The following is a 16,448-nucleotide window of genomic DNA, read 5'->3' on the forward strand; positions in this document are numbered from 1 at the left end:
ATGAAGGTATTTGTTCAGCGCTTACTATGTGGCAAGCGCTGTTCGAAGCGCTGGGGGAGATACAAGGGAATTGGGTTGGCCCACGTGGGGCTCACGGTCTTCACCCCCATTGGACAGATGAGGTAATTGAGGCACAGAAGTGAAGTGGTTTGCCCAAGGTCACCCAGCAGACAAGTGGTTGAGCTGAGATTAGATGCCGACTTGTACTTCCCAAGCGCTTAGTACAGTGCTCTGCACACAGTAAGCACTCAGTAAATATGACAATGAATGAATGAATGTGCATATAGTTTTAATTCTATTTATTCTGATGATTTTGACACCTGTGTACATGTTTTGTTTTGTTGTCTGTCTCCCTCTTCTAGACTGAGCCCACTGTTGGGTAGGGACCGTCTCTATATGTTGCCGACTTGTACTTTCCAAGCGCTTAGTACAGTGCTCTGCACACAGTAAGCACTCAGTAAATACGACTGAATGAATGAATGAATGTGCATATAGTTTTAATTCTATTTATTCTGATGATTTTGACACCTGTTTACCTGTTTTGTTTTGTTGTCTGTCTCCCTCTTCTAGACTGTGAGCCCACTGTTGGGTAGGGACCATCTCTGTATGTTGCCGACTTGGACTTCCCAAGCGCTTAGTACAGTGCTCTGCACACAGTAAGCGCTCAATAAATACGATTGAATGAATGAATGAATCTGCATTTTACAGATGAGGGAACTGAGGCCCGGAGAAGTTAAGTGACTTGCCCAAGGTCACACAGCTGACAAGTGGCAGAGCCGGGATTAGAACCCACGACCTCCGGCTCCCCAGCCCGTGCTCTTTCATTCATTCATTCATTCATTCAATTGTATTTATTGAGCGCTTACTGTGTGCAAAGCACTTTCCACTGAGCCACGCTGCTTCTCTAGTAGTAGACACTTAACAAATACCACAATTATTATTATTATTATTAATTAAGACCATAAAATAAATAAGCACAGAAGATCGGCAAAAATCAGAAACCATTTAATATTGGAACCGCCCCATTATGACTACAGATAGGCCACATCCTTGCATTTTCATCCCCTTTTCGGCGCTGCTCCAATCCAGACTCTTTGCTTCTTAGGACTTTGGGGTGGGTAGGTGACCCTGATGGGGCTCTCTCGCTTCGTTTTGGTTAGGGACCGTCTCTATATGTTGCCAACTTGGACTTCCCAAGCGCTTAGTACAGTGCTCTGCACACAGTAAGCGCTCAATAAGTATGATTGATGATGATGATCCCTAGACTGTAAGCTCATTGTGGGCAGGGGATATTTCTACCAACTCTGGTGTAACGTGCTCTCCCAAGCACTCAGTAAGGTGCTCTGCACACAGTAAGTACTCAGTAAATGCCTTTGATGGATGGATTGATTGATTAATTATTAGGAAATCACCCCCCTCCGCTTCTCTTCCCCATCCTGAAGTTACAGTGGTTCCTTGTAGCTGCATCCTCCGGCTGGCGGAGGCAGGAATTGAGGAGATCAAAGAATTCCTGAATTTTCCTCCTTCTCCATCTTTGTCCCGTCCTCTGAAACCATTCCTTTTCCTCCCCCGGGCCTGGGCCAGTTTAGGATGGTGATTCTATAATCAAGCAATCAGTCGTATTTATTGAGCACTTACTGTGTGCAGAGCACTGTACAGAGCGATTATTATTTTATAATAATAGTAATCTTTTGGTATTTAAGTGCTTACTATGTTCCAAGCGCTGTCCTAAGCTCTGGGGTAGATCCAAGGTCATCAGGCTTCAGGGTAATCATCAACCACTTCTAGACTGTGAGCCCACCTTCTAGACTGTGCCAAATTGTACTTCCCAAGCGCTTAGGACAGTGCTCTGCACACAGTAAGCGCTCAATAAATGTGATTGAATGAATGAATGTGCATATAGTTTTAATTCTGTTTATTCTGATGATTTTGATACCTGTTTATGTGTTTTGTTCTGTCTCCCCCTTCTAGACTGTGAGCCCATTATTGGGTAGGGACCGTCTCTATATGTTGCCAACTTGTACTTCCCAAGCGCTTAGTACAGTGCTCTGCACACGGTAAGCGCTCAATAAATACGACTGAATGAATGTGCATATAGTTTTAATTCTGTTTATTCTGATGATTTTGACACCTGTTTACATGTTTTGTTTTGTTGTCTGTCTCCCTCTTCTAGACTGTGAGCCCGTTATTGGGTAGGGACCGTCTCTATATGTTGCCGACTGGTACTTCCCAAGCACTTAGTACAGTGCTCTGCACACAGTAAGCGCTCAATAAATACGACTGAATGAATGTGCATATAGTTTTAATTCTATTTATTCTGATGATTTTGACACCTGTTTACATATTTTGTTTTGTTGTCTGTCTCCCTCTTCTAGACTGTTGAGCCCACTGTTGGGTAGGGACCGGCTCTATATGTTTCCGACTTGTACTTCCCAAGCGCTTAGTACGGTGCTCTGCACACAGTAAGCGCTCAATAAATATGATTGAGTGAATGAATGAATGGTTGATTGAATGGATGAATGAATCAGGGCCCCCACGGGGCTCACAGTCTAAATAGGAGGGGAGAAAAAGGATTGAGCCCCCATTTTATAGATGATAAGGGACATGAGCAGAGAGAAGTTGGGTGAGTTGCCCAGGGTCACACAGCAAGCGAGCGGCAGGATGCCTGAATTCTCGGTTGTCGACCCATCTCCCAGAACCACCCGTTGCCCTAAACTTACTAGGGTCAGAACTGAGAACGGTGCTTTGCACATCGTTAAGCGCTTAACCAATACCATCATTATCATCATCATCAATCGTATTTATTGAGCGCTTACTGTGTGCAGAGCACTGTACTAAGCGCTTGGGAAGTCCAAGTTGGCAACATAGAGAGACGGTCCCTACCCAACAGCGGGCTCACAGTCTAAAAGGGGGAGACGGAGAACAAAACCAAACATACCAACAAAATAGAAATGTACAAGTAAAATAAATAAATAGAGTAACAAATATGTACTAACGTATATCCATATATACAGGTGCTGTGGGGAAGGGAAGGAGGTAAGATGGGGGGGATGGAGGGGGGACGAGGGGGAGAGGAAGGAAGGGGCTCAGTCTGGGAAGGCCTCCTGGAGGGGGTGAGCTCTCAGAGTTTCTGCCTGATGCGCAGATGCGCAATAATAATCATTATTTTTACTAAACTCCAGAAGCCCTGAAACTATGGCAAAGAGAAAGTCCAGGAAGCCAGTACGGGGCAAAGCTATTTTCCTGCCACCCGGGTTCGGGATTGAAAATAAAGCAGGGAGGGTGACTTGGAGATGCCCAAGTTTTTCAAATCAGCCGTATTATATCCAACACTTAGAACGGTGCCCGGCACGTAAGCGCTAAACGGTTACCGTAGTTATTATCATCATGCGTTCATCTTTTAGATGAAGGCATCTATCATCTATCTATCTATCATCATCATCTTTTAGACTGTGAGCCCACTGTTGGGTAGGGACTGTCTCTATGTGATGCCAATTTGTACTTCCCAAGCACTTAGTACAGTGCTCTGCACATAGTAAGCGCTCAATAAATACGATTGATTGATTGATTGATTGATCATCAATCGTATTTATTGAGCGCTTACTGTGTGCAGAGCACTGTACTAAGCGCTTGGGAAGTACAAGTCGGCAACATAGAGAGACAGTCCCTACCCAACAGTGGGCTCCCAGTCTAAAAGGGGGGGACAGAGAACAAAACCAAACATACCACTCGCCTGCTGTGTGACCTTGGGCAAATCACTTCATTTCTCTGGGCCTCAGTTCCCTCATCTGGAAAATGGGGAGGAAGACCGCGAGGCCCGTGTGGGACGGGGACTGTCCCACCCGATTTGCTTGTATCCACCCCCAGCGCTTAGTACAGTGCCTGGCACATAGTAGGAGCTTAACAACTTGGACTTCCCAAGCGCTTAGTACAGTGCTGTGCACACAGTAAGCGCTCAATAAATACGATTGATGATGATGATGAACAAAGACTATTATTATTAGGGAGGGGATTCCCCTAGGATGACGCAAACACCCTGCTTGCTCCCCTCAATCAGGTTCTACTCTGTTTTCTCTCCAGTGAAGCTGTTCCTTTCCCTGCTTGCTCCCCTCAATCAGGTTCTACTCTGTTTTCTGTCCCCTTCCCGAGCTAGAAGAAGCATTCTGTTTATTTTATTTTGTTAATATGTCGTGTTTTGTTGTCCGTCTCCCCCTTCTAGCCTGTGAGCCCGCTGTTGGGTAGGGACCGTCTCTAGATGTTGCCAACTTGGACTTCCCAAGCGCTTAGTACAGTGCTCTGCACACAGTAAGCGCTCAATAAATACGGTTGAATGGATGAATGAAAAGCATGGAGTCAGAAGGTCGTGGGTTCTAATCCCGGCTCTGCCACTCGTCTGCTCTGTAACCTTGGGCAAGTCGCTTCACTTCTCTGTGCCTCAGTTACCTCATCTGTAAAAGAGAAAAGGGGATTGGGACTGTGAGCCCCACATGGGACAGGGACTGTGTCTAACTCAATTTGCTTGTGTCTGCCCCAGCACTTAGTACAGTGCCTGGCACACAGTAAGCCCTTAAAAATACCATTATTATTATTATTATTATTATTATTAGACGGAACCCTGCCTTAGCCTCAATCCACCCATTCCTGGCGGAGGGCAGGAAGTCTACCTGAGAAGCAGCGCGGCTCAGTGGAAAGAGCCCGGGCTTTGGAGTCGGAGGTCATGGGTTCGAATCCCCATTCTGCCACTTAGCTATGTGACTTTGGGCAAGTCACTTCACTTCTCTGGGCCTCAGTTCCCTCATCTGGAAAATGGGGATGAAGACCGTGAGCCCCCTGTGGGACAACCTGGTCACCTTGTATCCTCCCCAGCGCTTAGAACAGGGCTTTCCACATAGTAAGTGCTTAATAAGTGCCGTTATTATTATTATTACCTCTCTGGAGGCCCTTAAGGGCAGGAAGAGGGAGCTGAGGGTCGAGACTATAAGCGCCTTGTGGGCAGAGAGCATGTCTACCAGCTGTCTTGTAGCATACTCTCCCAGGAGCTTAGTACGGTGGTCCGCACACAGACGGCGCTCAATAAGTACCGCTGATTGGAGGCAGGGGGTGGGCGAAAAGGCCTCTGGAGGAGGAACTTCAGCCTTCCGTGATACGTGGCCATGATATGTCATTTCGTCCCATCTTCACCTCACCCAGGTTTTTAGACTGTGAGCCCACCGTTGGGTAGGGACCGTCTCTATCTGTTGCCAACTTGGACTTCCCAAGCGCTTAGTACAGTGCTCTGCGCACAGTAAGCGCTCAATAAATACGATTGATTGATTGATTGATTGAATTTCGTTTCCCCCCCCTCCTCTTTGTTCCCTCCAGGCTCCGGGCCGGAGGGGGAAATGCAGCTCGTCTAACTGTGCCCGATTCTCCCACTTAGGGATAATGTCACCGGCGGGACCTGTCCCAGCAAGGCAACGATTAAAGGAAAGACCGTAGTCGTAACTGGGGCAAATACCGGCATCGGGAAAGAAACGGCTTTGGAACTTGCCAAGAGAGGTAAAATCTCCTGGGATCCTCGGGCCTAGCGGGAGCCTGTACATTGGGGCGGAAAGGCTCAGTGAAAAGAGCCCGGCCTTTGGAGTCAGAGGTCACGAGTTCAAGTCCCAGCTCCGCCAAGTGTCAGCCGGGTGACTTTGGGCAAGTCACTTCACTTCTCTGGGCCTCAGTTCCCTCATCTGGAAAATGGGGATGAAGACTGTGAGCCCCCCCCGTGGGACAACCTGATCGCCTTGTAACCTCCTCAGCACTTAGAACATTCATTCATTCATTCATTCATTCAATCGTATTTATTGAGCGCTTACTGTGTGCAGAGCACTGGACTAAGCGCTTGGGAAGTACAAGTTGGCAACGTATAGAGACGGTCCCTACCCAACAGTGGGCTCACAGGACTTTGCATATAGTAAGCGCTTAATAAATGCCATTATTATTATTATTATTACTCTTAGCTGGGCCTGTCACCCGTCCGCGTGGCGCAGTGCACTCGGCCCCAGCCGTTGAGTGCTGCTAGACTTCCTTGGGCTCCAGCGCTTAGAACAGTGCTTTGCACATAGTAAGCGCTTAATAAATGCCATTATTATTATTATTATTATGATTACTCTTGGCTGGGCCTGTCACCCGTCCGCATGGCGCAGTGCGCTCGGCCCCAGCCGTTGAGTGCTGCTAGACTTCCTTGGGCTCCAGCGCTTAGAACGGTGCTTTGCACATAGTAAGCGCTTAATAAATACCATTATTATTATTACTGCAGTAACGGTGCGGAAGGCATGACTCTCCCAAGCGCCTAGCACAGTGCTCTGCATCCAGTAAGCACTCAGTAAGAACCACCGATGGACTGAATCGGCCAGCGTGGGATGTCGGGGTATTTGAAACAGACCCATATCCGGCCTTTCTTTTGTGTCATTGTTGTTAATGATTATAGTTTTTATTGAGCATCTGTTGCGGACAGAGCACTGTACTGAGTGCCTGCCTTGGTGGGGGCGGGGAGGGGGTGAGCACTCTAGGGTAACGCCTTAACCGCAGGCTGATTGAGGTGGCTTCGAATGTGTCTGCATATCACTCTATCTCTTCCCTTCTCCCCTTTTCTTCTCCCATTCATTTGTGAAGTCATATTTATGGAGCGCTTATCGTGCGCAAAGCACTGTTCTAACCATTTGGGAGAGTACAGTATAATAATAAACAGGCGCAGTCCCTGCCCACAATAATAATAATAATAATGTTGGCATTTGTTAAGCGCTTACTATGTGCAAAGCACTGTTCTAAGCGCTGGGGGGGATACAAAGTGATCAGGTTGTCCCGTGTGGGGTTCACAGTCTTAATCCCCATTTTACCAATGAGGTAACTGAGGCTCAGAGAAGTTAAGTGACTTGCCCAAGGTCACACAGCAGACATGTGGCGGAGCCGGGATTCGAACCCATGACCCCTGGCTCCAAAGCCCGGGCTCTTTCCACTGAGCCACGTGAGCTCCTGAATGTCTTCTCCCATTTCCCCACCTTAGCGCCATATAAATGAATCCATAATTCTTCAGGAACAGGTAACTCGTGACCATTTTATCTGTCATTGCGTCTAATTCCCGATGCCTAAAGGACCCAAATCGTAAATATGACAAATCACGCTGCTCTGTTCTGTTACGTCTCGGCCCCGACAAAATTCATAAGCAAGGGCGATGCCCTACCTTTCTGTGGTCTTAAGGGCGTTATCCTTTTTTACCCCAGGGAATGGTTGGAAATAAGCAAGTCATCATCAATCGTATTTATTGAGCGCTTACTTCGTGCAGAGCACTGTACTAAGCGCTTGGGAAGTACAATTTGGAAGTACATATTTGGCAAGTCCCTTTATACGTCCTCGAGGATTGACATTTTCTTTCAACGTGCCGTTGCAGGAGGCCGGATCATCATGGCCTGTCGGGATATGGGTAAATGCGAGGCGGCAGCCAAAGAAATCCGAGGAGAAACCCTCAGTCACAGTGTCTATGCCCGATACCTCGACCTCGCCTCCCTGAAATCGGTCCGAGAGTTTGCCGAGAGGATAAACCAAGGTAGGAAATCCAAACGGCCGCCGAGACTTGGCTTCTTTTCCGCATATGAATTCTAGAAGAATTTAGAGTGGAAATAGAAGGGAATTTCTGCAGGGAAATGGAGAATCGGAAGCCTTAAGCCAGGCCCGTTTTTCCCGAGTCTTTAGAGGACACGGGGGAGGTGCGGGACAATAAGAAATCGGCGCTGAGTGGAGGAATGGGATTCCCGTGAGTAACTTTGGAAGAAGTGGGTTGACAGTTTTCTTCCTGATTTTCCTTCTCTCCGTTTTGCCCCTTCTCTTCCTGCCTCCTCAGGTCTCAGGGTGCTGGGCCCAAGCCTCAGTTTCCTTATTCTGTCTTTTGAATGAGAACTGGTGCCGAATCCCCGTTTTAGAGATGAGGGAATGGAAAAGTTAAGTGATTTGTCCGGGGTCACGTAACAAGTGGCAGAGCCGGGAATAGAAGCCAGATCCTCTGGCTCCCAGGGCCCGGGCTCTTTCTCCACTGGGCCACACCACTTCTCTACCGTGGGGAACGTCGGCCGAGCGGAGGGCCTGGTCACGCTTGCTGGAAATCGAGTGCGAGTGAGAAACAGGTCAGGATTCTTCGAGGGAGAACTCTTTCCAGCAGAGAGAGGCTTTACGTTTTGTATCCCAAACCCTCCCTTCGGCTCGCCGCGGAGGAACCCCGAGTGCCGGAATGTGAAATGGTTAATAATGGCAAGACCGAGGAGAAGGTCGCGCATTTCAGTTTTACTGCTCCTTTGTAAACCTGCTTGCCAAAGTCACCGATGCTGGGAACTGCTTTCGATTGTACTTCCCAAGCGCTTAGTACAGTGCTCTGCACATAGTAAGGGCTCAATAAATACGATTGATTGATGATTGATTGATTGAAAAGCAGAGTCAGCTCGGCTCCGTTTCCCTGCGGACGGCTCTTCGCTTGGGGTTGGGGGTTTAACCCACCTCTTCGCTGTGGTTTGGGAGCAGGAGAGCGGAAAGCGGAGATGGCCATGAGCGTCGGGGGGCTTCTGGGGCTCCTCGAGCTGATTGCGCACAGGTTAGGGCGGGTTTGGCCCTTTTCAGCTGAACGGAGTCCGGCTGCCGTGGTTTTGGCCCGAGATCAGAAAGATCTTCCCGAGTCCCGTCAGCGGACCACCTTCCTTGGCCGGTTCGCCGTCCGCTACAGTCAAGTTGACGACGATGACGACGATGGCATTTATTAAGCGCTTCCTATGTGTGAAGCACTGTCCTAAGTGCTGGGGAGTTGACAAGGTGATCAGGTTGTCCCACAGGGGGCTCACGGTCTTCGTCCCCATTTTACAGACGAGGGAACTGAGGCCCAGAGAAGTGAAGTGACTTGCCCAAAGTCACACAGCTGACAACTGGCCGAGCCGGGATTTGAACCCGTGACCCCAGACTCCAAAGCCCGGGCTCTTTCCACTGAGCCGACTTCACACCCATGTCCTTCCTCTGGCCTTGAACGCCCTCCCTCCTCATATCTGACAGACGATTACTCCCTCGCCCTTCACGCCTTTCCTCCTCACATTCCTTCCTTCATTCATTCAGTCGTATTTATTGAGCGCTTACTATGTGCAGAGCACTGTACTAAGCGCTCCAAAGAACTTATGAGAGCAGTGTGGCGAGTGGGTAAGCGGGCTCCCTCCAGGGAATGGATGAAGGGGAGTAGAGGTGTAAGTCGACTAGGAAAATGCGATGAGATCATTCATTCATTCATTCCGTCGTATTTATTGAGCACTTACTGTGTGCAGAGCACTGTACTAAGCGCTTGGGAAGTCCAAGTTGGCAACATATAGAGACGATCCCTACCCAACAGCGGGCTCACAGTCTAGAAGGGGGAGACAGAGAACAAAACAAAACATTAACAAAGTAAAATAAAATAGAATAAATATGTACAAATAAAATAAGTAGAGTAATAAATATGTACATACATATATGCACATATACAGGTGCTGTGGGGAGGGGAAGGAGGTATGTCGGGGGGAATGGGGGAGAGGAAGGAGGGGGCTTAGTCTGGGAAGGCCTCCTGGAGGAGGTGAGCTCTCAGTAGGGCTTTGAAGGGAGATCCTCGGTTGGCGAACGTCTCCCGGAGAACCCAAAGTCTTGTCGGCGGCCCTGCCTCCACAAGAGTTAGCAGTCAGTCAGGCAGTTGATTGTCTTTATTGAGCGCTTACTGTGTGCAGAGCACTATACTGAACGCTTGGGAGATTACAACATAACAGTATAACAGACACATTCCTGCCCACAGCGAGTTTACAGTCTAGAAGAGGAGAGGACATTAATATAAATAAATACAATTACAGGTATGGACATAAGTGCTGTGGGGCCTGGAGGGGAGGATGATTAAAGGGAGCAAGTCAGGGCGATGCAGAAGGGAGTTGAAGAAAAGTAAAAGAGGGTTTAATCAGGGAAGGCCCCTTGGAGGAGATGGGCCTTCATTAAGGCTTTGAAGGGTAGTAGGGACCGTCTCTATATGTTGCCAAATTGTACTTCCCAAGCGCTTAGTGCAGTGCTCTGCGCACAGTAAGCGCTCAATAAATACGATTGAATGAATGAATATGAGGAGGAAGGGCGTGAAGGGCGAGGGAGTAATCGTCTGTCAGATAGGAGGAGGGAGGGCGTTCAAGGCCAGAGGAAGGACATGGGTGTGAGGTCGGCGGCGAGATAGACCAGATCGAAGTACAGTGGGGAATTTAGCATTAGAGGAGCGAAGTGTGTGGGCTGAGTTGTAGTAATAATAATAATAATAATGATAATGATGGTATTAAGCGCTTACTATGTGCAAAGCACTGTTCTAAGCGCTGGGGGGATACAAGGTGATCAGGTTGTCCCACGGGGGGGCTCACAGTCTTCGTCCCCATTTTGCGTCACACAAAACTGAGGTAACTGAGGCCCAGAGAAGTGAAGTGACTTGCCCAGAGTCACCCAGCTGACAGTTGGCGGAGCCGGGATTTGAACCCATGACCGCTGACTCCAAAGCCCGGGCTCTTGCCACTGTGCCACGCGGCTTCTCTAGTAGGAGAGTAGCGAAGTGAGGTAGGAGGAGGCAAGGTGATTGAGGGCTTTAAAGCCCGTGGTGAGGAGCTGAGTACCAGGTAGACTTCTCAGAGTGAGAGTGTTAGCAGCGGATAGAAGCTTAGATAATAATAATAATAATGGCATTTATTAAGCGCTTACTATGTGCAAAGCACTGTTCTAAGCGCTGATGCGTTTTTTGAAATAAGAAAGCTGAAAAAGAGGCTTTGGATTTTGACTAGAAGTTCCTAGAGCGCAGGTGGCTTTCGTAGTGACCTGGGCCTGTAGTTCTTGAGGACGATGAGGGCTTTTTCCAGGCACGAAAGCAGCATGATCTAGCGGAAAGAGCCCGGGCCTATTAGAGGACCTGAGTTCTAATCCCACTCTGCTACTTGTTTGCTGTGTGACCTTGGGTAAGTCACTTCACTTCTCTGGGCCTCCGTTACCCCACTTATAAAATGGGGATTCAATCCCTGTCATCCCTCTTACTTAGACCGTGAGCCCCACATGGGACAAGGACCAGGTCCAACCTACTTTCATTCATTCATTCAATCGTATTTATTGAGCGCTTACTGTGTGCAGAGCACTGGACTAAGCATTTAACTTGTACTTAACTTGTATCTATCCCAGTGCGTAGAACACATAGTAAACATTATGTGTAAAGTGTAAACACTAGTAAACACTATAACACTATGCGCTTGACACATAGTAAATGCATAACCAATACCACCAAAAAACAAAACCAAAAAAAGGGGATCTGAGTTTGGCTCAGATATTTGGGGGCAAGAAGGATAATAATAATAATAATAATGGCATTTATTAAGCGCTTACTATGTGCAAGGCACTGTTCTAAGCGCTGGGGAGGTTACAAGGAGATCAGGTTGTCCCAAGGGGGCTCACACTCTTAATCCCCATTTTACAGATGAGGTAACTGAGGCCCAGAGAATCAATCAATCAATCGTATTTATTCATTCATTCAATCGTATCTATTGAGCGCTTACTGTGTGCAGAGCACTGTACTAAGCACTTGGGAAGTACAAGTTGCAACATAGAGAGACGGTCCCCTACCCGTCAGTGGGTTCTCAGTCTAGAAGGGGGAGACAGAGAACAAAACCAAACTTATTAACAAAATAAAATGAATAGAATTCATTCATTCAATCGTATTTATTGAGCGCTTACGGTGTGCAGAGCACTGTTCTAAGTGCTGGGGGGAGGTTACATTCATTCATTCATTCAGTTGTGTTTATTGAGTGCTTACTGTGTGCAGAGCACTGTACTAAGCGCTTGGGAAGTACAAGTTGGCAACATATAGAGACAGTCCCTACCCAACAGTGGGCTCACAGTCTAAAGGAAGTGAAGTGACTTGCCCAAAGTCACACAGCTGACAAGTGGCGGAGCCGGGATTTGAACCCATGACCTCTGACTCCAAAGTCAGTGCTCTTTCCATTGAGCCACGCTGCTTCCCTGTGTCATCTAAAGGATGACAGAGAGGTTTCGGTTTAGGAAAAGATGGGTTATAATGTCCCTCTCTATTATAGACCTTGTTGGGGCCCAATTACCCGGTGTTCTGAGTCTTTAGTCGGGCAGGGACTGTCAGACCATATACCCCAGCCCTTAGCGTAGTGTTTAGCAAATAGCAAGTGCTTAACAAATTATATTACGATGACGATGATTATTCTGATACAGCTGTTTGGAACAGGTCAGGGCTGGACTGCTCTTCAGATGACGGCTCCCTAAAATCCAGTCTCCTCCCTCCACTTTTCCAGAGTTGTGGACTGTTTATTGAGCACTTAGGGGGTGGTGATCCATCAATCAATCAATCGTATTTATTGACCGCTTACTGTGTGCAGAGGCACTGTACGAAGCGCTTGGGAAGTACAAGTTGGCAACATATAGAGACGGTCCCTACCCAACAGTGGGCTCGCAGTCTAAAAGGGGGAGACAGAAAACAAAACCAAACATACTAACAAAATAAAATAAATAGGATAGATATGTACAGGCAAAATAAATAAATAAATAAATAAATAGAGTAATAAATATGTACAAACATATATACATATATACAGGTGCTGTGGGGAAGGGAAGGAGGTAAGATGGGGGACTCCCCCTATTAGGCCTGCAAGTTGCCACAGGAAACAAGGCCCCTTGAGGGTTTGAAAAGCCTTCTAGGATCTCCTAGCCCTTACTGGGCTATTGTAAATTTTCTTCCTTGGTATATGGTGGTTGTAATAGTAGTAATAATGACATTTATTAAGTGCCTACTAGGTGCAAAGCGCTGTAGTTAGCACTGGGGAAAATCTTCCAGAAGCACAAGGCCCTTTCCCTGCCCACAAGAAGCTTTCACTCTAAGGGAAAAAGTGACAAAAAAAATATTCACACACAGAGTAAATAATTGTCTATTCACCTGGTTATATGTTTATACAAAGTGATGGTGGAGGATAGAAATATTTCAGGTGCCAGAAGTGGCTGATGAGGTGATGTGACTTGGGGTTCAGATTTTAGTTTATTTACTTTAAAGCCTCTTTTGGTCAGTAGAGAAACAGAATGGCCTAATAATAATAATTACGGCACTTGTTAAGTGCTTACTGTGTGCCAAGCACTGTAGTTAGCATTGGGGAAAATCTTCCAGAAGCACAAGGCCCTTTCCCTGCCCACAAGAAGCTTTCACTCTAAGGGAAAAAGTGATAAAAAAAATATTTACACATAGAGTAAATAATTGTCTATTCACCTGGTTATATGTTTATACAAAGTGATGGTGGAAATATTTTAAGTGCCAGAAGTGGCTGATGAGTTGATGTGACTTGGGGTTCAGATTTTAGTTTATTTACTTTAAAGCCTCTTTTGGTCAGTAGAGAAACAGAATGGCCTAATGATAATAATTACGGCACTTGTTAAGTGCTTACTGTGTGCCAAGCACTGTTCGAACAGTGTTCAGCGCTTAGAACAGTGCTTTGCACATAGTAAGCGCTTTATAAATACCATTTATTTTCTCTACATGCTGGGGTAAGTACTAGTTAATCAAGTTGGACACAGTCCCTGTCCCACGTAGGGCTGACGCTCTTAATCCCCATTTCACAGATGAGGGAACTGAGGCCCAAAGAAATGCAGTGACTTGCCCAAGGTCACACAGCAGACAAGTGACCTTTGTACAATTACAAGTACAATTTGTACTTCCCAAGCGCTTAGTACAGTGCTCTGCACATAGTAAGCGCTCAATAAATACGATTGAAAAAGTGGCAGAGCCAGGATTAGAACCCAGGTCCTTCCGACTCCCGGGCCCGCGCTCTAACCGCTAAGCCACACTGCTTCTCTTCTAATGGTAAGCACTTACTATGTGCCAAGCGCCGGGATCGGTACATGTTAATCAGGTTGCACACAGACCCTGTCTCCAACGAGACTCACGAGTCTTAATCCCCATTCTGCAAACGAGGTAACCGAGGCCCGGAGAAGTGAAATGACTTGCCTAAGGTCACACAGCAGACGTGGCGGAGCCGGGATTAGAACCCACGTCCTTCCAACTCCCGGGCCCATGCCGTATCCACTAGGGAAAGCAGCATGGCTTAGTGGCTAGAGCGTCGGCTTGAGAGTCAGAAGGACCTGGGTTCTGTTCCCGACCCCGCCTCTTGTCTGTTGTGTGAGCTTGGGCAAGTCACTGAACTTTTCTGTGCCTCAGTTTCCCCTCCGGGACTGTGTACAACCCAATTACCTTAATAATTCATTCAATCATATTTATTGAGCACTCACTGTGTGCAGAGCACTGTACTAAGCGCTTGGGAAGTCCAAGTCGGCAACATATAGACACGGTCCCTACCCAACAACGGGCTCACAGTCTAGAAGGGGGAGACAGACAACAAAACGTGTTAGCAAACTGAAATTAAATCAATAATAATAATTAAATTAAATTAATAATAATAATGATGGCATTTATTAAGCGCTTACTATCAATCAATCAATCAATCAATCGTATTTATTGAGCGCTTACTATGTGCAGAGCACTGTACTAAGCGCTTGGGAAGTACAAATTGGCAACACATAGAGACAGTCCCTACCCAACAGTGGGCTTACAGTCTAAAAGGGGGAGACAGAGAACAGAACCAAACATACCAACAAAATAAAATAAATAGGATAGAAATGTACAAGTAAAATAAATAAATAAATAGAGTAATAAATATGTACAACCATATATACATATATACAGGTGCTGTGGGGAAGGGAAGGAGGTAAGATGGGGGGATGTGCAAAGCACCGTTCTAAGCGCTGGGGAGGTTACAAGGTGATCAGGTTGTCCCACGGGGGGCTCACAGTCTTCATCCCCATTTTACAGATGAGGGAACCGAGGCCCAGAGAAGTGAAGTGACCTGCCCAAAGTCACACAGCTGACAATTGGCGGAGCCGGGGTTTGAACTCATGACCTCTGACGCCAAAGGCCGGGCTCCTTCCCCTGAGCCACGCTGCTTCTCTGTCCTCTGCTTCTTAGATTACCTTGTATCTATCCTGGTGCTTAGTACATTTTTAGACTGTGAGCCCACTGTTGGGTAGGGACCGTCTCTGTGTGTTGCCGACTTGGGCTTCCCAAGCGCTTAGTACAGTGCTCTGCACACAGTAAGTGCTCCATAAATACGATTGATGATGATGATTTCCTGGCACGTAATAAGCACTGAAGAAATGCCACACTTATTAATCTTGAAAGTGCCTGATTTTAGGCCAAGGGCAAAACCTGGACTGATTTAAAGGACAGAAATCCTTGTGGAGGTGTTAGGGTATAGGGTTTGGAAAACATCTAAGATTGGGACCTCTTAAAAACCAATTTTTAGGAAATTGTGGGTAAAGTATCGGAAATGTCAATGGCAACTCCCATTTAGATTGGAAAATCAGAGCCCGGGGATTGATTTTCATTCCGCACGGGGCCTCCTCCGGTGATGCATCTATTTCCGTGGTCCCTTTACGAGGGACCTCTTAGGCTAAAAGCAAAATGACTGAGCAACTATGAGAGCTGATAGCCATCCCAGCAAGTGCGTCTCTCATATATTGGATTACAAGGATTTGAAAATTTAGCTTGAATCCATTTGGCTTCCAGCATCTGCTCTCTTCCACCTGAAGGGCGCGGGGGGCTGTCCCCCCCCGCCCCGATGACCTCGCCGACTCCCTTTGTACCTATCTATTCTATTTATTTTATTTTGTTAGTATGTTTGGTTTTGTTCTCTGTCTCCCCCTTTTAGACTGTGAGCCCACTGTTGGGTAGGGACCGTCTCTATATGTTGCCAACTTGGACTTCCCAAGCGCTTAGTACAGTGCTCTGCACACAGTAAGCGCTCAATAAATATGATTGATTGATTGATTTCTCCGTGCTTCAGTTAACTCACCTATAAAATGGGGATTAAGACTGTGATCCCCACCTGGGACAACCTGATTGCCTTGTATCTACCCCAGTGCTTAGAACCGTGCTTGGCACATTCATTCATTCAGTCGTATTCATTGAGCGCTGCCTGTGTGCAGAGCACTGGACTAAGCGCTTGGGAAGTACAAGTATATATGTATATATGTTTGTACATATTTATTACTCTTTATTTTACTTGTACATAGTTATTCTATTTATTTTATTTTGTTAATATGTTTGGTTTTGTTGTCTGTCTCCCCCTTCTAGACTGTGAGCCCGCTGTTGGGTAGGGACTGTCTCTATATGTTGCCAACTTGTACTTCCCAAGCGGTTAGTACAGTGCTCTGCACACAGTAAGCGCTCAATAAATACTATTGATTGGTTGATACAAGTTGGCAACCGATAGAGACGGTCCCTACCCAACAGCGGGCTCACAGTCTAGAAGAAGCAACTTGAGAAGCAACACGGTGTAGTGGCTAGAGCACGG

The 16,448-nt window shown here is 46.9% G+C and overlaps 1 protein-coding gene across 5 annotated transcripts in view; it reads left to right on the plus strand.

Annotated features, from left to right (window-relative positions):
- RDH13 (retinol dehydrogenase 13) overlaps window positions 1-16,448 on the plus strand; it is a 49,311-nt gene that overhangs the window by 10,534 nt on the left and 22,329 nt on the right. For 4 of the 5 annotated variants that reach the window (XR_005452317.1, XM_038751670.1, XM_038751680.1 and 1 more), the window contains exons 2-3: window positions 5,420-5,538; window positions 7,418-7,573. Coding sequence is in view for 4 of the 5 variants with exons in the window: in XM_038751670.1 (XP_038607598.1) it covers window positions 5,420-5,538; window positions 7,418-7,573 (275 nt within the window). In the remaining variant the exon portion in view is untranslated. Of the gene's footprint in view, window positions 1-5,361; window positions 5,539-7,417; window positions 7,574-16,448 lie in introns of all 5 variants that reach the window. The other variant, XM_038751698.1, reaches the window with a different exon arrangement.

The sequence above is a fragment of the Tachyglossus aculeatus genome, chromosome 1 (assembly GCF_015852505.1).
Source record: "Tachyglossus aculeatus isolate mTacAcu1 chromosome 1, mTacAcu1.pri, whole genome shotgun sequence".
Classification (NCBI taxonomy): Eukaryota; Metazoa; Chordata; class Mammalia; order Monotremata; family Tachyglossidae; genus Tachyglossus; species Tachyglossus aculeatus.